We start from the raw sequence: 19,573 nt of genomic DNA, 5'->3' as shown, positions 1-19,573 counted from the left end.
ATCCCAAAAAACTAGGCAGCACGGTGACACGGTGGTTAGCACTGTTGCCGCACAGCAAGAAGGTCCTGAGTTCAATTCCACCATCAGGCCGGGGTCTTTCTGTGTGGAGTTTGCATGTTCTCCCCGTGTTTGCGTGGGTTCCCTCCGGGTACTCCGGCTTCCTCCCACCGTCCAAAGACATGCAGCTTGTGGGGATAGGTTAATTGGATAATCCAAATTGCCACTAGGTGTGAATGTGCAAATGAATGTGAGTGTGAATGGTTGCCTGTCCCTGTGTGTTGGCCCTGCGACAGACTGGCGACCTGTCCAGGGTGTACCCCGCCTCTCGCCCTATGACAGCTGGGATAGGATCCAGCGCCCCCCGCGACCCTGAAAAGGAGATGCGGAAGCGAATGGATGGATGAATCTCAAAAAACTCAAAATCACTGAGTTTGTTGGACAAAAAGGCAATGAAAGCAAAAGCTAAACAAAAACAGTAAAATAAGAACTATGCACAGAGCACATTACTGACCACACTCATGGGGACACTGTTTGGCATCTTTCTCAAAGACTGGAGGAGCCACAGATTAATGTATGAGGTTCTCTACCACAACAAAGGTTTTTCCCCCAAAGATGATTCATTGTTTTATTAAAAGTATCGACAGTTTCTACATATGACCTGCTCCTTAAACTGATTACAAAATCAGAAACACAACACACACAGGCCCCAGTACAAAAACACTTTTTTCTTTCCTTGAGTTTTTGTTTACATTTGTTGAGACACGTCAGCATTTTAATAAAAGTGAGAAGGGCTGTGACACACGTGGGGAATACAGAGAAATGCCGTTGCATTAGGTATCTGAAAGTGCTGTGCCAGTCCAAGCACATTGATCTCAATCCCAGCAACCGGCTGACTCTCATGTCTGCTGCTGCTGCTGCTCCAGCATGACTTCACAGGTGCGTCCCAGTTCTCCCAGTTTGACCTTGGCATACTCGGCTCGGTTCAGTGCCATCTGACAGTCCTTCCTGGCTGAATAGGTAGAACCTTCATGTGGCTGACCAGTCGCTACCTGGAGAAAGAAAAAGGAGAAACAAACTCGAATCTGTTGCTCACAATATTTCTATCATGGAGGTAAGTTCTTCATTCATAAAAACAAATATTAATAATTAAAAGAAAAACTGCATCAGTTTGTATTTGTGAACCTCATCTGTCTATTAGATTTATGACTTTAACTCTTAATTAAAAACATTTTCTCTTCAGTTTTACAGTAGTATAAACTCCAACGACGACCCCGAGCACTTTAACCTTAACATACTGTAGAGTTTTTACCTTTAAACAGAAAGCACACGACTGTTGATGTGATTTGGTGCTATATAAATAAACTGAACTGAATTCAGGGTCACATGATCCAGCCCATCTATAAACTGAAACTTATTAAAAAGGAAAGTGTTAAGCCTGATCTTAAAAGTAGAGTGGGTCTCTGTCTTCTGAACCCAAACTGGGAGCTGGAGCAGACCGCTAAGGGCTCTGCCTCCCATTCTACTATCAGGAGCTCCAGGAACCACAAGTAAGCCTGCATCTCAGGTTATTATCCTAATTCATAGTATCCTAACTTTGTTAGGATACTATCAAATCTTGAAGATATGATGAAGCCTGATATTTTGAGACCTTGTAAATGAAGACTTTAAATTCAATTCTGGATTTAACAGGTGGGAGAAATTTGCCATTTCTAGTTGAGGTGAAACCGTTTCTGAAACAAGTCTGCAGCTGTGGATTGAACCTGTGTAAGGTAGCGGATCTGGCCACTTAGTTCGTTCTCCACTCGGCTGACTGAGTTCTGGAACTGGATGAGCTGTCTGTCCATGAAGCTGGCATTGTGTTTATCTTTGGAGAGTTCAAGAACAATGTTACCTGCAAGGTCAAGCATAAACATAGAAACGTGACTTAAAAAGACTTGATTAGACACAAAGACAGAGAGTAAATTTAAAACTTGATTCTTTGTTTTAGTAAAGGACTGTGCTATGCTGAGGACTGGTCGTTGTTGTAGAGTCAGCCAAACAAATGGAAACAAATTGTGTTGTTTGTTTTGTGTCTAAGGATACTGAAAATTGGTTCTTTGCTAGGTTTCCTGGTATGTGTATGGCTTATTAAGCTAAAACCATTTTAAATGTAACAGGTCTGAGGAGTAATTTGAAACTGAGTGAAAAATTCTCAAATGTCGAAGGAAAAACTTTCAGAAAGCCTGGAAACTGCGAGCGAAACGAGGGGCTGAGTTCAGACTTTTGCTGAGGAATACATTTTCCCCTCTGTGATAAAAACCAAATCTTTACAGAGAATAATGATCAGGCAGCGATCTGTTGGAAACAGCTAGGTGGAATTTACGGGATCTCTCGGGTACTTGTCCTACTGTCGGATGAAGAGCATCAGAAAATCAGGCAAAAGTAATCAACGATGCACGGTTTGATTAACAGCCGCAAGAAGACACTGTCTCACCGGCACACTGCAGCACCATCGCTATCTCCTTCTCCACATCCTCCAGCGCCCTGAGCCTGTCATTAGCCATCAGCAGGCGGGAAGCAGCCGCTCTCCGAGGACCAGCTCAGCACAGTGATCCAAGGTGTGACCAAAGCCACTTAATCGAGTTTAAACGGAAGAAAACGTACAACTACTGCAGTCCCTGCAACTTTAACGCGTTATGGTTGAGGGCAGGGTAACAACAAAGAGCTAAAAACTGACGTCACTGAAATATGACGGCATCAGAGTCGCACAGTAGTGACGTTCGCTTGGCGGAGAGGAAAGATGGCTACATCGGCTTGGCTGCATGGCCCATCTGCTATGCGACTAACTGAGGGTTTGGTGTCTGTTCTGAAAGAGCAGCGTCCGGAGCATCTACCCGCTCTGCTAGCAGGCTACAGGGAGCACGGCGTGTTCCAGACACAGGTAGGGCCCGGCCCGAGCGAGCTCCGCGGCTGGAAGCTGCTTCAGCGTTAGCCTGCTCTCGCTGTGCGGCAGCCGCGAGAGGCTTTGTTGTACAGTGGCTGACATCTGGAAGTATGGCAGGACCATATGCAGCAGGAGCCGAGCTGGTTCCGCGTTTCTTAAACGTTTTGATCTCACTGTTCTCTAAAACTGTCTTGTCTTTGCAGAGCGCGTGCGCCGTTGGTGGTCTCGTGGGTTTTAGCAATGCCAAACTGGGCTCGAGCAAGACCAGGTGGGAAAGGACTACCTCAATCAGCTGTTGTCATAGGCTGATCATACTACAGTTTTTAATGTTTTAAGATGTATACCAGCACCTGAGCACTGTCCTGGACCAGGGGAGGTGTGTAGCCGCATTTGTCCTTAAATTTGCTGGCTGTCTGACTGGTGTCCAAAAGTCATGTGGACTTTATGGATAAGGGGAAACGTTCAGGGGAAAACCTGGACTTGTTAGGAGAACACGGTGTCCATCCCACTTTGAATGGAGCAGCTCTCATTTCTAGAAATCTTCCAAATTTATTAAACCCCCCAAAATATGACTATCCAGAGTTGGGACCAGGAAGAAGGCGTGCAGTCTTACACGCCTCTCTGCAGCTCCTCTCCTCCTGCTACCCCCCAAACCCCATCCCCATCCTCTGTGTTTCCTAAAACAACAAACAATCAGCAAAAAATGATTTAAAGAAAAGAAACAAAAGTATCCACAACTGTGCCGTAAAGTGAAACCGTGAAGTGTGGATTATTAAACATTCGCCCTCTGTCTTCTTAGTTCCTGTTATTACATGACAAACAAATCTATTTAGTCTGCCTTACAGAAACCTGGTTACAGCAGGATGATTGTGTTAGTTTAAATGAATCAACATCCCCGAGTCACTCGAACTACCAGAATCCTCGAAGTGCAGGCCAAGGAGGGGGTGTGGCAGCTCCTACTTCAGCTTATCAATCAACCAAAGACTCAGAAACACTAATCCTCGTCCACCCCAGCTGTGAAACTCAGCATTTAGCCTGAAAAGCCAGTTTGCTGCTCTCTTAAACAAAAACATCCATAAAGCTAGAACGTCTCACTGTTGATCACTTATTAATGGAGTAAGAACAACCCCAGGTTTTCATCACAGCACAGAAACGGCTTTAGTGAAGGTTACAAATGATCTTATGGCCTCTGACAGTGGACTCATCTCTGTGCTTGTCCTCCTCGATACTGTCGACCATCAGAGTCATGCTTAAAGACACTGCGCTGCAGGGATTTGAATCATGACTGTCTAATAGACTTCTGATTTTTGTGAATGGAGAGTCCTCTTCACACACTGAGGATAATTATGGAGTTCCCCAGGGTTCAGTGCTAGGACCACTTCTGTTTACGCTGCGTACTTTGTGCTTTTACAAATGATCATCTGTGCTACAGGATATGACGTGTGTTTTATTAACCTCGGTTCATTCTAACACATTGATGAGTCTCCATGCGAATCAGTAGCATTTTGTTCTTAAGCCCTCATCTACTCACCTTTAGATCAACATCTCCTGTTGATACAATGTTATGAATGTGAATATAATTTCACACAGTCGAAACAGATTCACTTTGATACTGTATGTTTCTAACATGATTCTGTGTGAGCAGGTTCGAGGGGCTCTGCCTGCTCTCCATGCTGGTTAAAGACAGTTCCAGCGATCTATTCCAGCAGCACTGCCTGTCGTGGCTGCGCTCCCTGCAGCAGGTCATACAGGTAAAGTCACGTGTCGGCTGTTATCATTACAATATTGCTATTTTTCTCCATTTTATCTTAAGGTCTAAAAATTAAAGGTTACCGTTTCATTTTTAAAATTAAAAATACTTTCTGTGTTTTTGTTCTTCACTAGTCTCAGGCTCCAGTTGAGACTGTGCAGCTAGCAGTGAACATTCTGAAGGACTTGCTGCAATACTCGTCTCAGCTAGCAGAGCTGGCCAGAGAGGTTGGCCTCAACTCCATCCTGGGCATCCTCACATCCCTGCTGGGTCTCAAGTCAGAGGTGAGGTGACAAGGCGGTGAGTGGAAGGGCCCACCAGGAGGGCTCCGCAGCCCCTCTGGTGGAGTGTGTATCCAGGTACTTTGACACGCAGTTAGTGCCACAGAATGTGAGTGTTAGCCCTGCCACAGACTGGCGACCCTGCCTCTGACACCGCCCCACAACCCTGAAGAGGATGGGTGAATTGAAAGTTGTGTTTAGTTACAATGTAACACTTTATGTATAATTGCATCTGTTATTATTCAGTTAGCTTCAGCTCAGATATCGATCTTCTAACTAGCCTTAAAACGGTTTGTGTTCCTGTTTGATGTTAGTGTGAGCTGGCAGCCATGGAGGGAATGACGGCCTGTATGACCTACTATCCGAGAGCGTGTGGATCCTTGAGGGTGAGACACTCCTTCCTGAGACTGTTTGGACTGTTATCGTGGTGCTATTAAATATCTCTTCTTCTTCTTCTTCCTAACAACAGTAATAATAATATCTATTATCTATTATTTATTAGTCATTGCTGTCGCACACTTCTGACAGATTAAGATAAGATAAAACTTTATTAATCCCTCGGGTGGGTTCCTCTGGGAAATTCGGTCATTGTCAGCAAAATAAATAAAAACATTCAATTTATACTTGGAATTTTTTACACCAGTATATAGGTTAATGTTGCTACAGTATTCCTTTAGCAGTATTCTGTGCTGTACTCTGTATTCTGCTTGCTGCCTCTGTTTAGAACCCAGCTGTGTCAAACCTGCACCTGTTTGTTGTTGTTTTTAAGGACAAGCTGGCAGCGTACTTCCTTTCCAAGATGGACAGCACAGACAGGAAAACACAAGAGGTTTGACAAAACAAGCACCAAGTCTTTTTTTTAAAGATTATTATCATTATTTGAAGATTTGTTTGAACGTTTGTTTTGCTGTTACTCTGTCAGATGGCCTGTCAGTGCTACGGTCGTCTGCCCTGCCTGGGCGGCGTGCTGGACAGAGGGGTCGGGGCTGGCAGAGCTGAGGGCTGGACCAATCAGATTCACTGCCTACTGGCCTCTGCCAATGGCCTGCTGGCTCAGCTCTACCAAGGTTCAGAAACAGGTGTGTTGTTTTCTTTGTGAGCAGTGGTGACATTTGGCTTCTGTGTGTGTTTGTCTCCATGTCAGTTAACAAACAATGACAACAAGAAATTCTTCAAATCTGTCTCTTTCCATCCAACTAATATGAAACATTGTGTTAATTACAATGAATCACTATTTAAAACTGTAAAAATAAAAGCTTTTTCATAAGCCAGTAAAGTGTACGTGGGCCAGTGGAACTCTGGACCCTGAATTATGATTAATATTAATTATAACATGTTTTTTAATCGCCATAGAAACGGCATCAAAGCACAGACACACTCAGTCATTTCATGTAGAAACACAATCCGATGGTTCAGTTTTGGTTTTGTGACAGATTCAAACATTGAGCAGTGAAAGAACTTTGTTGTTTCTCTTTGAATTCTTTATCATTTCTTATTAATAAGACAAAAGTATTTCTTATTCGAGCTGCAGACCTACATGTGGTATTAAAGCCTAAAACTAAAACGTAACAAAAACAGAAGTTTTGATTGAATCTTGGGTTAAAGTCCTGTTTTCGTCGTCCACAGTCCTCGACGTTGTCGTGTCGACGCACCTTGATTAACTCGATAATGTCAAAGCAAACTTCTCCTGCTGGCCACACATTTTGTTTAAAATGGTGCAGTTATGTTCTTTTGTCTTACAGCTGTGGCCCCAAACACTGTGGCCCCCAAACACTGTGTATCACTCCTCCACACTCCTCACTTTTCTAGATAAAATGCATTTCTACCAAGTAAATCAGTCAGTGAACCGCGCAGTGAACAGCTGTCAGTGTTGGAGGTGCTGACGTGATGGTGTGACTGTATCCGTTTACTGTTACCGAGGTTACTCACACTCGACTGCTTCTTGCGGTCACAGATGGAGCGATGCAGTATCAAGGTCCCGGGATGGAGCTGGCCTTTCCTCACCTGGACCCAACAGATCCCCTGCTGCTCCTGCAGCTCCAGCACAGATACACTGCTGTGTGCCTCGCACTCAAACACACACTTAGGTACAACACATGCAGACAAGCACACACACCTTTCCCACTCACAGGTTTCATCTGGAATGACTCAACTTGGATTTGACCCTCCTGCACAACCTTTAATCTGTGCTGCCACTGTCGTGTATCTGTGACCCTATTAAACCAATCTGTGGTCAGGCTGTCTGCATGAACATGCTGCAGCTGTGGGTGGAGCATTTTCTGTATCGATAGTGATGCACAGATGCTTTGCATTACTAAGAAGCAAAGCAATCTTTAGACTTTACTACTGCGACGTGCTCAGTTTAGGAGTGAAGTCGTGTCAGAGCTCTGACATCAGACTTCTGAACTAACTGGAATGAGCATTATTGACCAAGCTGGTATTAGGATAACTGGGATACAGAAAACATCTGGAAAACACCAAATTGAATCAGTTGTATATCTTATTTCTTTACCTCAGCTTTTTAGCATAGTTGTAACATTTACACAAATACACTCAAAGGCCCCTTTGTTTAATAAAAACCTGTACGAGCAGTAAAGGCTTTCATTGTTTCTGGTACTCGTTGCATTCCTTTGTCGTTTCCTTCCATCAGAGTAGATCCCGCCTCAGCTGTGCGCTTGCCCGTCAGGCCAATGCTCAACTTGGTGTGCCGAGCCCTTGCTGTCAGCTCCAAGAGCATAGTGAGCACACACACAATAACACTTATTGAACAGAGACCGTGTCAAAAGCAGTACTGATCTTAATGCACGTTTGACTTTGTGTGTCAGAATTTAACAGGAGATGGAAGTGTGAGGCTGCTGGTCCTCCCCATCATACACAGCATCACCCTGGAAGTCCTGTCAAGTGTGATCACTGTGTGAGTACTCGCACACACGCAGGAGGCCACATTTTGATTTCCTGCAAGCCTGACTCTTGGATTTGTGCTGTGTTACAGAGTACGGGTCGGCATGGTTCAGTACGCTGCAGTAATACAGAGGCTGTTTTCTCAAACACTCTCTGCTTGGACCCCCCTACCTGAGACCAGTGTGGGACAGCAGAGGGCCTACAGGTGACTCACAGCCTCGCACAGCTGCTGTTTGGAGTATTGACTGAAGTTCAGCCTGCAGTTGGAAACCTCGTACACACCTAATATCAGCTAGTGCATCATATTTCATTCTGTGTGTGCAGCGTGTGTGTAGCTACAACCTACAGTTGCCCCTGAGAGCCTGTGGAGCAGAGTCAGTGGTTGCCAAGACAACCACCAAGTACTGTAACAACTGGAAGTAACAAAATCTTTACAAAGGTTTCCTCAGAGAGGCTGATGTAAGATCACCGTTCTCATCGCTGCCCTGAAGCGTCCTTAGCACGCTGTGTGTGCTCGCAGACGTCTAAAGGAGTGAATGATGACCATTTAGAGGTTTTTAGTCCCGAGAAAAGAAAGAAAGTCTTAACTGATCTGTTGCAACACAAAGAAGATGAAATGAAAACACCGTGTGGGGATCGAGGAGCTTATTTTAGTAACATTATGGGAAACTGGGGACAGTCTGAGCTGCTGCACTGGGGAAGATTTAATAATGTGTCATCAAGTATATTCATCTCTTGTCTCTCCTCCTTCCCACAGTGCAGTGCGGGTGTCAGTGTACAGAACCTTGGAGCTGTGGGTCCAGGTTGCCGGAGCGTCTTCTAGCATCCTTCAGGGAAGCCCGGGGCACTCGGAGCTCCTCTTTAACCACCTACTCGGGGACATCACACCAGGAGCAGAGTCTGTCAAGGTAGGGGAAAGATGCATTTGGACTAGTCGTCGTCACTAGTCTGTATCAATGCACTGCCACCAGATGGCGCATCAGTGTTGAGAAACGCCATAAATCTGATCATCTAGGCCTCATAGTTTGTTAACACTGTTAGAAAAACATCGCAGAGAGGCTTCGCCTTTACTGATAAGGTGAGGAGTTGAGTCATTCAGGAGGGGCTCAGAGTAGAGCCGCTACTCCTCCACGTCTAAAGGAGACTGCTAATGTCGACAGATCTATCAGCTGGCCTTGGAAATGTTCGGCATTTCAACAGATGAGCTGGAGGAGGTGATAAAAGGGAGGCTGCTGCCCCAAAGCCTGACTCCAGATAAGCAGAAGAAAAACGCCGGATGATTCACTGTTTTGCTGTTTTAGTTTGAAGTCGTGGTCATGAAGTTTCAAACAGAGAACATAAGAATGTAATTGTTTAAAATGCTTTGCTATTAGTTTTGGAGGTTTTCCACTAAAGGGTTATCAAATCTAACTTGATATCTGAGACTCGTCCATTTTTTCCCACGGTTAGTCGACTAAGAGATTAGTCATGAGCACTAAATCTAAAAAATTTACTTTAAGCTCTGACCTTTATGAAACTAAAGGGAACCAGTGGTTTGTTGGGATGTGCTGAGCTTTCTTCTGTTCCTGCTCCTGTGCGTGGGGTGTCCTGTTTCCAGCTCCGGGCGGGACTATCGGCTGATGTTGTTCCTGGAGGAAAGCCCGGCCCTCGTAGGACGAAGCATTTGGTGATGGCAGATACAGTCGGGCCATCGCTGCAGAGGAAAGGAGACCATCTAGCCAATCAAGATACCTGCCTTGCAGCTGTCAGGGGTGAGATGCAAACCAAGTTTAATGTTATTGGGAGTTTACTGGTATACTACGTATGATATTCTGATACCAGACTGACCTTTGTCATCCTTGTAGCACTGAGACAGATCATACAGACCAGTGGGACGCTACTGAAGGACGACATTCACAAGGTAAATGTGATTTAAAGTAACATAAGCGCTACAAAAGAGTGCCCAGCAGAGGGAGACACTTTCTACAGGCGTCTCCAACCATCCACAGATCAGCCTCTGCTGCAGCGAGTGGCACCGAGCCGCCCGCTTTGGAAGAAGATCCGTGTTTAAGCAGACGTGATGTTTGCAGTTCTTTAAGCAACGATTTCCTCCACCCACAGTGCATTTCTAATGATCCACATGAAATATCCCAACATGTTCTAATATGTTCTTGTAGCCAGAAAAGAAATTATGTAACTTTATACACAAATTATAGTGATGCATGTTTACTTTTTTAAATAGAGAACGCCCATATCTGTGAAATTGTTGCTCAAAGTGCTGCCGAACATCATCTGTTTAAACCTTGTTCTTCTTTTAAAACTGAATTTTTCAGTGTACAGTTTAATGGATTCATGTGTGTTATTGTTTTAAACTAATTATTAACATTATGCATGATCATTTTACTTGACTAGCAGTTTGTTTTAAAAGATTAACATGGTTATTAATGTGTTATTAAATAGAAACAGGCCGTTTTCCTGCTTATTACACAGAACCTAGCGCAGGTAATAGAGTAGTAATAACATAGGAATTAGCACATTATTGCATTCTTGTTACCCTGCAGTTCCCACATCATTAGCTTCAGTTTGTGGACCATTATTATCCAATTGCATCAGTTTCAGTGTAATATTACTCGGCTGTAACTGTAAGTGGTGTGGTTAGCGTCGACGTGTAGTTACATGTCTCAGCAGGTCCACGTCAGGTTGTGGCGTAGGGTTAAAATGGGATACTGATTACAAGTTATGATGTAGTAAGACACGTTTCCCATCTTGTGATGATCTGCAGCTGTAAAGTAAAATGCTTTCGTTTGTTTTTTTCCATCATTTAGCATTTTTGGTGTATTGCAGGAGAGACTCTTCATTTTATTGTTTTTAATAACGAACGATTACACTGTTGTGTCCTGTCGATTCCTTCAAGCGGCTCCATGAGGTGGTTCTGCCACTGTGTGTGCGCCTGCAGCAGCAGCAGTCTTGCAGCAGCAATGCATGTGAATCTGCAGGGAGCGCGAGTGGGCAGTACAGCAGTGCTCTGACTCGACGAGAACTGTACAGGTACGATCTTCATGTTAGCGATGAGCCACACATTAGTGTTTCAATAGTGTTACGGTGCTCCTCCTGCTTTTTGTCCAGGTTGAGTTTAAATGTTCCACTGTTGACTGAAGGAATGTCCACACAGTGCTTTATTCAGACTGGACCCAGTCTGACACCACCCTAGCACCAGCACCACTGTGGGCCCCGAACTGGTCTATGTTCTGTAGATGCAAAAGTTCACTTTAGCTTCGTGTTGGACTGAAGGAGCTGTTTCACTTGTATGAATTTGAAGGTTATTGCTGGCCCTGGTCCTGGTCCCCTCACCCTGTTGGCCCCCACCTCTGACCTGTGCTGTGTCAATCCTCAGTAACGGGCGTACCGACAGGAATGTTAAGGTAAGCCCTAAGGACCTGAAGCGCTGCAAAAAGGTTTTTAAAATGTAGCAACGTGTAGTGAGTGGAAGGATCAACATTTGTCTTGCTGTGAAGTTGAAATAAAATAATTATGGAGACAATGATGTACAATCTGCCTCAAGTCTTCTGTTAAAGCTCAGATTGACTTAACAGTTTCAGACTTGGCAAAAACATGAAGTGTTTGTCTGCTCACTGTTTCCAGCTTTTAATCAAACCCATCGTCCACTTTCTCAGGTGTCTTCGTTCTGCGCGGAGGCCTTGACCATCTGTAACTTGATCCTTCATCCCCGCTTTCCCTCCATCGCCCTTCCTTTGCCACCTCTCACCATGAAACCTTCCTCCACCACTCCGGTCCTCCCCTCTTCCCAGGGACCTGCCCCTGGATTAACCTTGCCAACCCTGCTTGGAGGTCCTGCCCCTGGCCCTCCTTTTCCCGCCCGTCACTCTGTCAACCTGGGCCCTGCTTCCCTTCTGAGCTCTTTTGAGAACCATCTGTCTCTGGTTCCGGGACTTCCAGGCCAGGGTCCGACTGCAGGAGACATGATTCTGTCCCCACATTCGCACCACCAGCCTGATCCTGCAGGCCTGGGCCCTCCGGAGGGACAGAGACCCGTGTTTGTGCGTTTTGACAAAGAGGAAGCCGAAGACGTCGAGATCTCTCTGGCAAGTGACTCGGACGACAGCGTGGTCATTGTTCCTCCGGGTATGCTTAACATGGAGACTCAGCAGGACGACGCAGCAGCAAACTCACAGAGCATGTCCTCCTCTGCACCGGGTGGCACTGGTGTGACACTCGCAGGTGCAGAATCTGTCACCATGGTCCCAACTACGGCAGCCGCAGCCACAATAGACGGGGTCTCTCTGCCCAATGACCTGGCTGCCTCTTCCCCCCTCCTCACTGCTTCCACCACCTCCATCAACTCCTTTCCTCCTTCCAGTGCCTCGGTGGTCTCCCTGGTTCCACCTTTGAACTCCAGCACCTTTACAGCTCCACCTGTTGGTCTGGGGGAGTCATTGCCTGGCAGACCGCAGCTCCAGCAGATGCTTATGCAGCCCTCGACGGCAAGCCAGGCTGGTCCCATGGGGTTACCGCTCCAGATGCACCTGCAGAATCAATTAAGTCAGCAGGGTCGGCACCTCCACCAACAACCAGCTGCTGCTGCCAGCAGCGAAGATTCTGCTGTCATCAATATTAACAGTACTGATGATGAAGAGGAAGATGATGAGGACATAGATGAAGATGAAGAGCTGGAGGAGGATGAGGAGGAGGAGGGGATAGATGAGGAGGACGAAGAGGAGGATGTAAGTGAGTTAGCTGATGAGTTTTTTGATGGGGAGGAATATGAGGAGCTGGATGAAGAAGACGGTGAAGATTTGGAGGAGGAGGAAGAGGAGGAAGAAGAGGAAGAGGATGGCGACATACCGCCTCTGGAGGGAGTCGAAGACAAAGACGGAGGGTCGGGGATTCAGGAGGGGAAGCTGGATGAGGGACGGATTTCTGCATTTAATGTGGAGGAACGCACAGAAGGAGGGATAGAGGAGATCCAAACTAACAGGGCGCTGTTCGGAGAGGACACGATGAAGGTGCAGGAGGTGGAGAGCATCGGAGTCCTTGAAGCGGCTCGGGAGGGCGAAGTAGAAGAGGAGGACAACGAAAGGATGGATGACCCCACCATGCCGCAGATCCTGTGTGTCACCGGAGGAGCGTTGGAGGAGCGAGAGGAGGCCGAGGAGGAGAGGGAGCAAGCCGGAGCAGAGCTGCAGAAAGAGGAGTGTTCGTGGGAGCAGGGAGCCAAGGAGGACGAGCCGCAAGCAGCGGAGTCCGAACAACCGGCCAGTCAACAGGTAGATCCTGCAGCTTTGTGAATCATACTGTTGAATGACAGCGTTACACAGCTCAGCGTGCTGAATGCATTAGACAATGTAATGAGGCTTTGCAGTACAAGTAACTCAGAGTGTAAGTGGGCCTTTCACGGGACCAGCAGATTTAAGGAAAGAGGGAAAAAATGGAGACAGGAAATGATGTCATGAAGAGCAACAGCAGGTGGTGCAGCATGAAGAATAAAAAGGTTTATCAGTGTAATCAAGGCCACTGATATCCATGACACGCTTCATGGAAACAAAGTTGTTGCTTTCAGCAGTGTCCTGTTGAGAAAGTAGGTCAGAGTAGAAAGACAGACGCCCTCTACTGGTAAGATCAAACTTTCCCTTCATAAAGTAAACAGCTGGGGCTGGATCAGGTGACCCTGATTATGCTGCAGTGGCCTTATATACAAAATATACATGAATTTCTCACAAAAAGCCTGATTTTCTAATGTGATCGTCACAGTCTGAGCTCCAGATTATCTCAGCAGCTCAGTCATATATTTGTACAAATGCACATGAAGTATTACTACACAGTCTCTGTTAGAAATGTGTTTTTCTCCTATATATGATAAATAAAGAGAGTATTACAAGGAAACTGAAGCTTTCTGTCTGTATCAGCAGGAATCAGCAGCTGAGCCTGCAGAGGACGCCAGCGCGAGCGATAACCAGCTGCCCAGCTGTGAGGACGAACCGCTCGAAGCTGTTCAAGCAGGAGACTCGACAGCAGTGGCAGACTCTGAAAACGCAACAGAACCAAATGTGACAGAGAAACAGGAAGAAGACACTGAGAAGAGCTCTGAAAAGGAAGCAGAGCAGCCGGAGACGGGAGCAGGGGGAGGGCAGGAGAGTAATGGAGAGGAGGGAAAAGGAGTGAAGAGGAAGAGGGAGGAAGGACATGGAAAAGAAGAGGTGGGGCAAAGCCCAGAGAAGAAAAAGGTATTGCTTTTAATCCCTCGTTAAGATGCAGATGGTAGCTGCTGTTTGTCCACTGATTGAAAGCTTCTTCGGTCAGGGTGATGACCTGACTGTATGAACTTGTGCTTTACACTGTGTGACGTCGCTCTCTTTCAGATGGACGATGAAGCCATGGCGTCAATGTTGGCTGATTTTGTGGCGTGTCCACCTGATGATGAAGACGGTGCTTCTGGATCAAAAGCCTCATAAATATTTGCCAACCTGAAATGAAATTAACACTGATCTCTGGCTTCTGTGAGCAGAATCTGGCAAAACATGTATCGTTAGTCACATTCCCAAGGTTTAGTTACCTCAAACATCATGCTTTACATCGCGTGTCACAGCAGTTTAATATGGCGTTCAGTCTTTTAACCATCGGGACCATTTCTGGCTGGTCCGACTTTCATACCCGGGTTATAATTGGCTGTCAGGTGTAAGAGAACTCTTTTCTACGGTGGACCCAGTGTCCTCCCAGCAAGGAGGCAAAGCTCCGTGAAATGTGTTAACCTGATGACTTTGTTGTTCTTTACAGCACAAGTATCTTCCAGCTAGTTTGCAGTTTTACTTTTGTTTGTATGCATCTTTTTTGCTCTCATGGTTTGGCATCAACATCATGCTTTGTTAAAAAAATAAAATGTACTTCCATTACATGTTTTTCTTTTGTTTGGGTTCTTTTTGGGGGTTTTGTCTGACGTCTGCTTGCATTAATCATTGTTATGGGACTGATTTGCTGTACATGTTAGAGGTGCTGCTCCTCCACGTTGAAAGGATTTGGGGTGAAGGAGAGGGAGGTGTGGGCATCTCTGATAGCCGCTTTGTTAGCCTTGGAGGTGCGCAAGGCTAACGGATCCCCGTCTGACCCACCTGCTGTCATTTTAAGAACTGGCTGAGCCAATAAACTGCATTCAGCAACCCGCAGGGCTCCAGCACATGCTGCAGGTTGATCTACAGCAGCGGTCCCCGGGCCAGAGCCGTTTGGTCCCGGGCCGCCAGAGTTCAGGCTCGGATGTGAAATTTATGGTTTTCAGTATTTTTATCGTTAACTCGGTTTCCCGGGGTCTTTTCCCGCGTTATAGTTTGGCGTCTTATTTTGAAAGAACTATTTACGCGTTGCCATGGCGACCAGAGAGCATTAGGATGCTAGTCTGTTTGCGCATTTCCGGAGGACGCTGCTAATAAAGTTAGCTACACAGTGAATTCGCGTATTTAACACTGTATTTACAAAATACCACAGTTGTTCTCTTGGTCGTATCATTTTATTTTGTTTTATTTATCCGCGACAACTCCGTGGAAATATTCCGTGGCGCAAAAAAGGTTGTAGAGCACTTCAGCAATGAGCAAGCTTTGTAAATGAGGAAGACACGAGGCGCAGCTGCTGCAGGGTGGGAGTGGGCTCGGCCGCAGTGTGAAGATAAAGCTCTCATTGATATTGCTGTCAGAGCTGCCAGTCATACTTCCCACGCTGTCTACATGCATGTTCTCACGCAACTGAAAAACAAATTTCAAACTGAACCTAAGCCAGTGCACAAGAGTGAGTACCCACGGTCACAGGGGAACGCCCCCTCCTTTTTTAATAAAAACTCATGACTTTAAGTAAACAATCTCAGATGTACGTGCCTCAGTGGAAACCTGGTAATATAACACACTACATATGTAGATGGTCCCAAACATAAAGAGCATTACTATAAATGACGTTCACTGTTTCTGGTTCACTGGCTCAGTGCAATCTAGTGAACATTTAAGACACCACACACAACAGTTTGTGTCAAATAAATCAAATGCAGAAAAATGGCAGAAACAAGAATCAAAGGACAGTCGATGTAACATTTTTTTCCTCAAAGATATTTTTATTGAAGCAACAACAAGAATGGATACACAGAATTGTTAAACAACAGACAAGTACGTTTCACAATGATTGAACTGAAATAACAGAATGCAGATTAATGACACACTCACATACCTTGTAATTGCTTTTATCAGTTTAGCCCCACTTAGCCCCATCCCTCAGTCCAGGTAGAAAAAAACCGTCGTAAATACAACAGGACAAAGCAGATATATAAGATGAAATAACTGAATCCAAGGAATTAGTCGACATTTAAAGGAAAAAATAAAGAACAAAACTAAAGAGGACGTGACAGACGTCCAATAGGAATAAAGAGAAAGCTTGATGTAAATATTAGCCTGTAGAAGGCAAACCAGTAGTGACCCTTGATGACTGCTTAGATATTGTTATTTCAATAATAATTAGTTTCTTTGTTTAATGCAGTTTGATGAAAAGTTCAAATACAGTGTAAAAGTAGTGAGCCTCGCCTCGTTTCTTTCCATTTTCCAAGGAGTCAAACTTTTCTTTTCTTTTTTTAATCTTTTTCCTTTGGCTGCTTTTTCTCTCACTCTTCAGTTTAGACCTTCTACCCGATAATTTCCTGAGGAATCTGGTTTGTTTACTTGGCCACATAACATTGACTAAGAATTCATTCAAGTCTCAAAAAGCTCCATACTCCAGGGATGAATCAGTTATTGAAACCGCAGCCTCCTTTGATGCGGTCTCACTTGTGTACCTACAGCTGCAGCAGTGGAGACTGTCAGGAAACTGAACCAGCTCCAGTGATACTTGCACACTGATAGGCCGCTGCCTCAACATGTTTTAAATACAACGAGGGCCATGGACGGAGTGGAAGTAGGGCTCTTGGCTCCTTCATAGTGAGAGCACTAAGCCACAGGCACAGATATGTGGATAACACCTGGGTCAAAATCAACATGCAAGACGTAAAAGTTCACATCAACTTTGTTCTTCTGCTGTTTTAAAAAAAGTAACAAAGTCGAAAAACTCCAGTTTTCACTGATTTCTTTGTCTTTTTTCATTTTCAGTATGTTTCTTATTCTTATTATTCCAACACATCTGCCTTCAACCTTTAGGAAGCACACAGTGTCTGATGTTTTATTTTAATTTCACTAAAACATTCTAATAAATAATTTCTAAAAATTGCTGTAACTGAAAGTGTGAAAGACTTCGGGGCTGGGCTGATGCTTCAAGATCCTAACGACGTCCCTGATGTGTGATCAGGCTGCTGCTGTTACCTCAGTGAACGGTTGTCTTCTTTGGAAATCACAAACTGACACAACTGCAACTTCACAATGCCGAACTTAGCAAAGTGTGAGGAAAAACCCCAGAACAAGACAGACGGATGTTTTCCTCGCAGCTGTTTGGAGATGATTAAAATATTCTGCAGCAGCTCCTTTTTCAGCGTCTGCCAACAGCTTCAAATATTTAGCAGCATGATATCAACTATTTAGATTGTCTGCAGTAGATACTACACCCTCAATACCCAAGAATCACCTTCAGCAACTGGAAACAGCTGTGAAAGCTTTGTCGACAGCTTACACTGTTACTAAAACTGGAAGATTTAATGGAAAGTTACCATATTGTGTTCATTTCAGTAACTGTGTACAAGTGGTGAGAAAAAAAAAATAGAAGACCCGCAAAAATCTGAGGTTGTCCAGTTACTTTGATTGCTTCATTGCACATTTTGCTGTCAGTGTTTGTGTCCAGTTGTTCCCTGAAGGGTCAGTGCACATCAGGATCTTTTTGATCGGAGATTATGTATCGGAATTTCAGGAGCAGGATCATGCCTCCAAACATGCTCCTTCCGGCTGTCATCTATATTGGTTCCCCCCAGTTCTGCAAACTGCTCGTTGTTGTTTACGTGCCCCACCCTCCCTCCTTGTTCTCAGTTCTTTAACTTCTTCACTCCTATTTAGTACACGGGGATCTGCCAGGCCCAGGAGCCAGTCCCCTTCGAGGCCTTCCCCAAACCACAGCTCAATTCATGTCCAAGCATCACCTCTACCCACAAAAACGCTGTCAAACCTAAAATGAGGACGTGGGCCCATGTGATGGACCAAGCAGTGAAAGAAACTTAGGCACAGGTTAAAGTCCAAAAAAAATTATTATTATTTTTTTTATTTAACCCAAAAAACATAATTGGTTAAATCATGCAAAAAGAATCAAAATCTTGGGCCCATGAAAGAGGTCAAAATAACAGAACTCTACTCAAAGTTGACAACTCAAACAAACTGACCTAACTTAACGAGACAAAGAGGAAACTTAAATAGTGGCTGATCAGCCCACAAAAACAGGAGAAGGGGTAAAACACACAAAACCTAACTAAACCAACCAAACATAATGAACTCCAATCCCCCCCACCCCACCCCCGGTCCCAAGTTATGGCATGAACCAATTTGTAGTCGTCCTTTAAAGCTCGCTCCGCCCTTTTCCACCTCTTGGCTCCTTAAACAAGGGACTGGAACAGCTGCAACTAAGGTAACTCAGAAAACAAAAAATTAATCATACATAACAGTGTAAACTAAAATGTGCGCACTTATTTTAGAATGCAGTGTTATGTGGATATGTGAATTAACTCTAAACCAAAACCTGTTATTTATTGTCCTGTCAATAAATTCCTATATTTAAAGAAAGACAAATGTGAATGCAATGTTACTTATAAGCCTCTACACTAACATGTTGGGTATTACCACTGTGTGGCTGTAAGTGCAGCCATCACAGCCCAGCTAGTGAAATTACTGAAAGAGAACGCTGATGATGGACTACTACACAGGAAACCGCTAAGATCTCACAAAAAGAAAAAGAAGTACAACACATCTTCTGTTTGCAACAATAACCACAGAGGTTCCTCAACACTTCTTAGTCAATGTTCTGTGCATATGTAACACAAACGTAAGTCTTAACTGCACATCACTGTGTCAAAGTCAGCGTTATTTTCAAAACCCATATGTACAGATCACATTTAACATTGCAGGAATCCCCCGGCAGCCTACGTCTATTGCAGCATAACTAAGGGAGGATTCAGGGTCACCTGGTCCAGCCCTAACTATATGCTTTAGCAAAAAGGAAAGTTTGAAGCCTAATCTTGAAAGTAGAGATAGTGTCTGTCTCCTGAATCCAAACTGGAAGCTGGTTCCACAGAAGAGGGGCCTGAAAACTGAAGGCTCTGCCTCCCATTCTACTTTTAAATACTCTAGGAACAACAAGTAGGCCTGCAGAGCGAGAGCGAAGTGCTCTAATAGGGTGATATGGTACTACAAGGTCATTAAGATAAGATGGGGCCTGATTATTTAAGACCTTGTATGTGAGGAGCAGGATTTTGAATTCTGGATTTAACAGGAAGCCAATGAAGGGAAGCCAAAACAGGAGAAATCTGCTCTCTCTTTCTAGTCCCTGTCAGTACTCTTGCTGCAGCATTTTGGATTAGCTGAAGGGTTTTCAGGGAGTTTTTTGGACATCCTGATAATAATGAATTACAGTCGTCCAGCCTGGAAGTAATAAATGCATGAACTAGAATATTTCTGATTTTAGAGATGTTGCACAAATGGAAGAAAGCAGTCCTAATATTAGTTTAATATGTGCGTTGAAGGACATATCTTGCAAAAATGACTCCTCACAGCTTTACTGGAGGCCAAG

The 19,573-nt window shown here is 44.7% G+C and overlaps 2 protein-coding genes across 3 annotated transcripts; one reads left to right on the top strand and one right to left on the bottom strand.

Annotated features, from left to right (window-relative positions):
* Window positions 1-600: 600 nt before the first annotated feature.
* med11 (mediator complex subunit 11) lies at window positions 601-2,980 on the bottom strand. Its single transcript, XM_086290963.1, has 3 exons — window positions 2,474-2,980; window positions 1,761-1,891; window positions 601-1,049 (listed from the first exon to the last, which is right to left on the bottom strand). Exons 1-3 carry the CDS (start codon window positions 2,541-2,543, stop codon window positions 897-899), a joined length of 354 nt encoding a protein of 117 aa, XP_086147089.1. The 5' UTR covers window positions 2,544-2,980; the 3' UTR covers window positions 601-896.
* pelp1 (proline, glutamate and leucine rich protein 1) lies at window positions 2,339-14,744 on the top strand. 2 transcript variants are annotated; one of them, XM_086290961.1, is made up of 19 exons: window positions 2,339-2,920; window positions 3,127-3,191; window positions 4,569-4,674; window positions 4,808-4,957; window positions 5,269-5,340; window positions 5,724-5,783; window positions 5,877-6,033; window positions 6,909-7,041; window positions 7,605-7,692; window positions 7,780-7,868; window positions 7,947-8,060; window positions 8,613-8,763; window positions 9,453-9,606; window positions 9,700-9,755; window positions 10,749-10,882; window positions 11,154-11,256; window positions 11,509-13,119; window positions 13,759-14,076; window positions 14,212-14,744. In XM_086290961.1, the coding sequence occupies exons 1-19, from the start codon at window positions 2,780-2,782 to the stop codon at window positions 14,302-14,304; spliced, it is 3,795 nt and encodes a 1,264-aa protein (XP_086147087.1). In that variant the 5' UTR covers window positions 2,339-2,779; the 3' UTR covers window positions 14,305-14,744. The 2 variants fall into 2 exon arrangements, with proteins under 2 accessions (XP_086147087.1, XP_086147088.1); XM_086290962.1 differs by having other exon boundaries at window positions 2,342-2,920; window positions 13,762-14,076.
* The last annotated feature ends 4,829 nt before the right edge of the window (window positions 14,745-19,573 follow it).

Source organism: Aulonocara sp. 'chitande type north' Nkhata Bay, linkage group LG5 (assembly GCF_057382095.1).
Source record: "Aulonocara sp. 'chitande type north' Nkhata Bay isolate Kocher_YH1m ecotype deep benthic linkage group LG5, A_spYH_male_GT1.1, whole genome shotgun sequence".
Lineage (NCBI taxonomy): Eukaryota > Metazoa > Chordata > Actinopteri > Cichliformes > Cichlidae > Aulonocara > Aulonocara sp. 'chitande type north' Nkhata Bay.
Note: the sequence above shows the minus strand (reverse complement) of the source record. Positions and strands in the feature narration are given on the sequence as shown.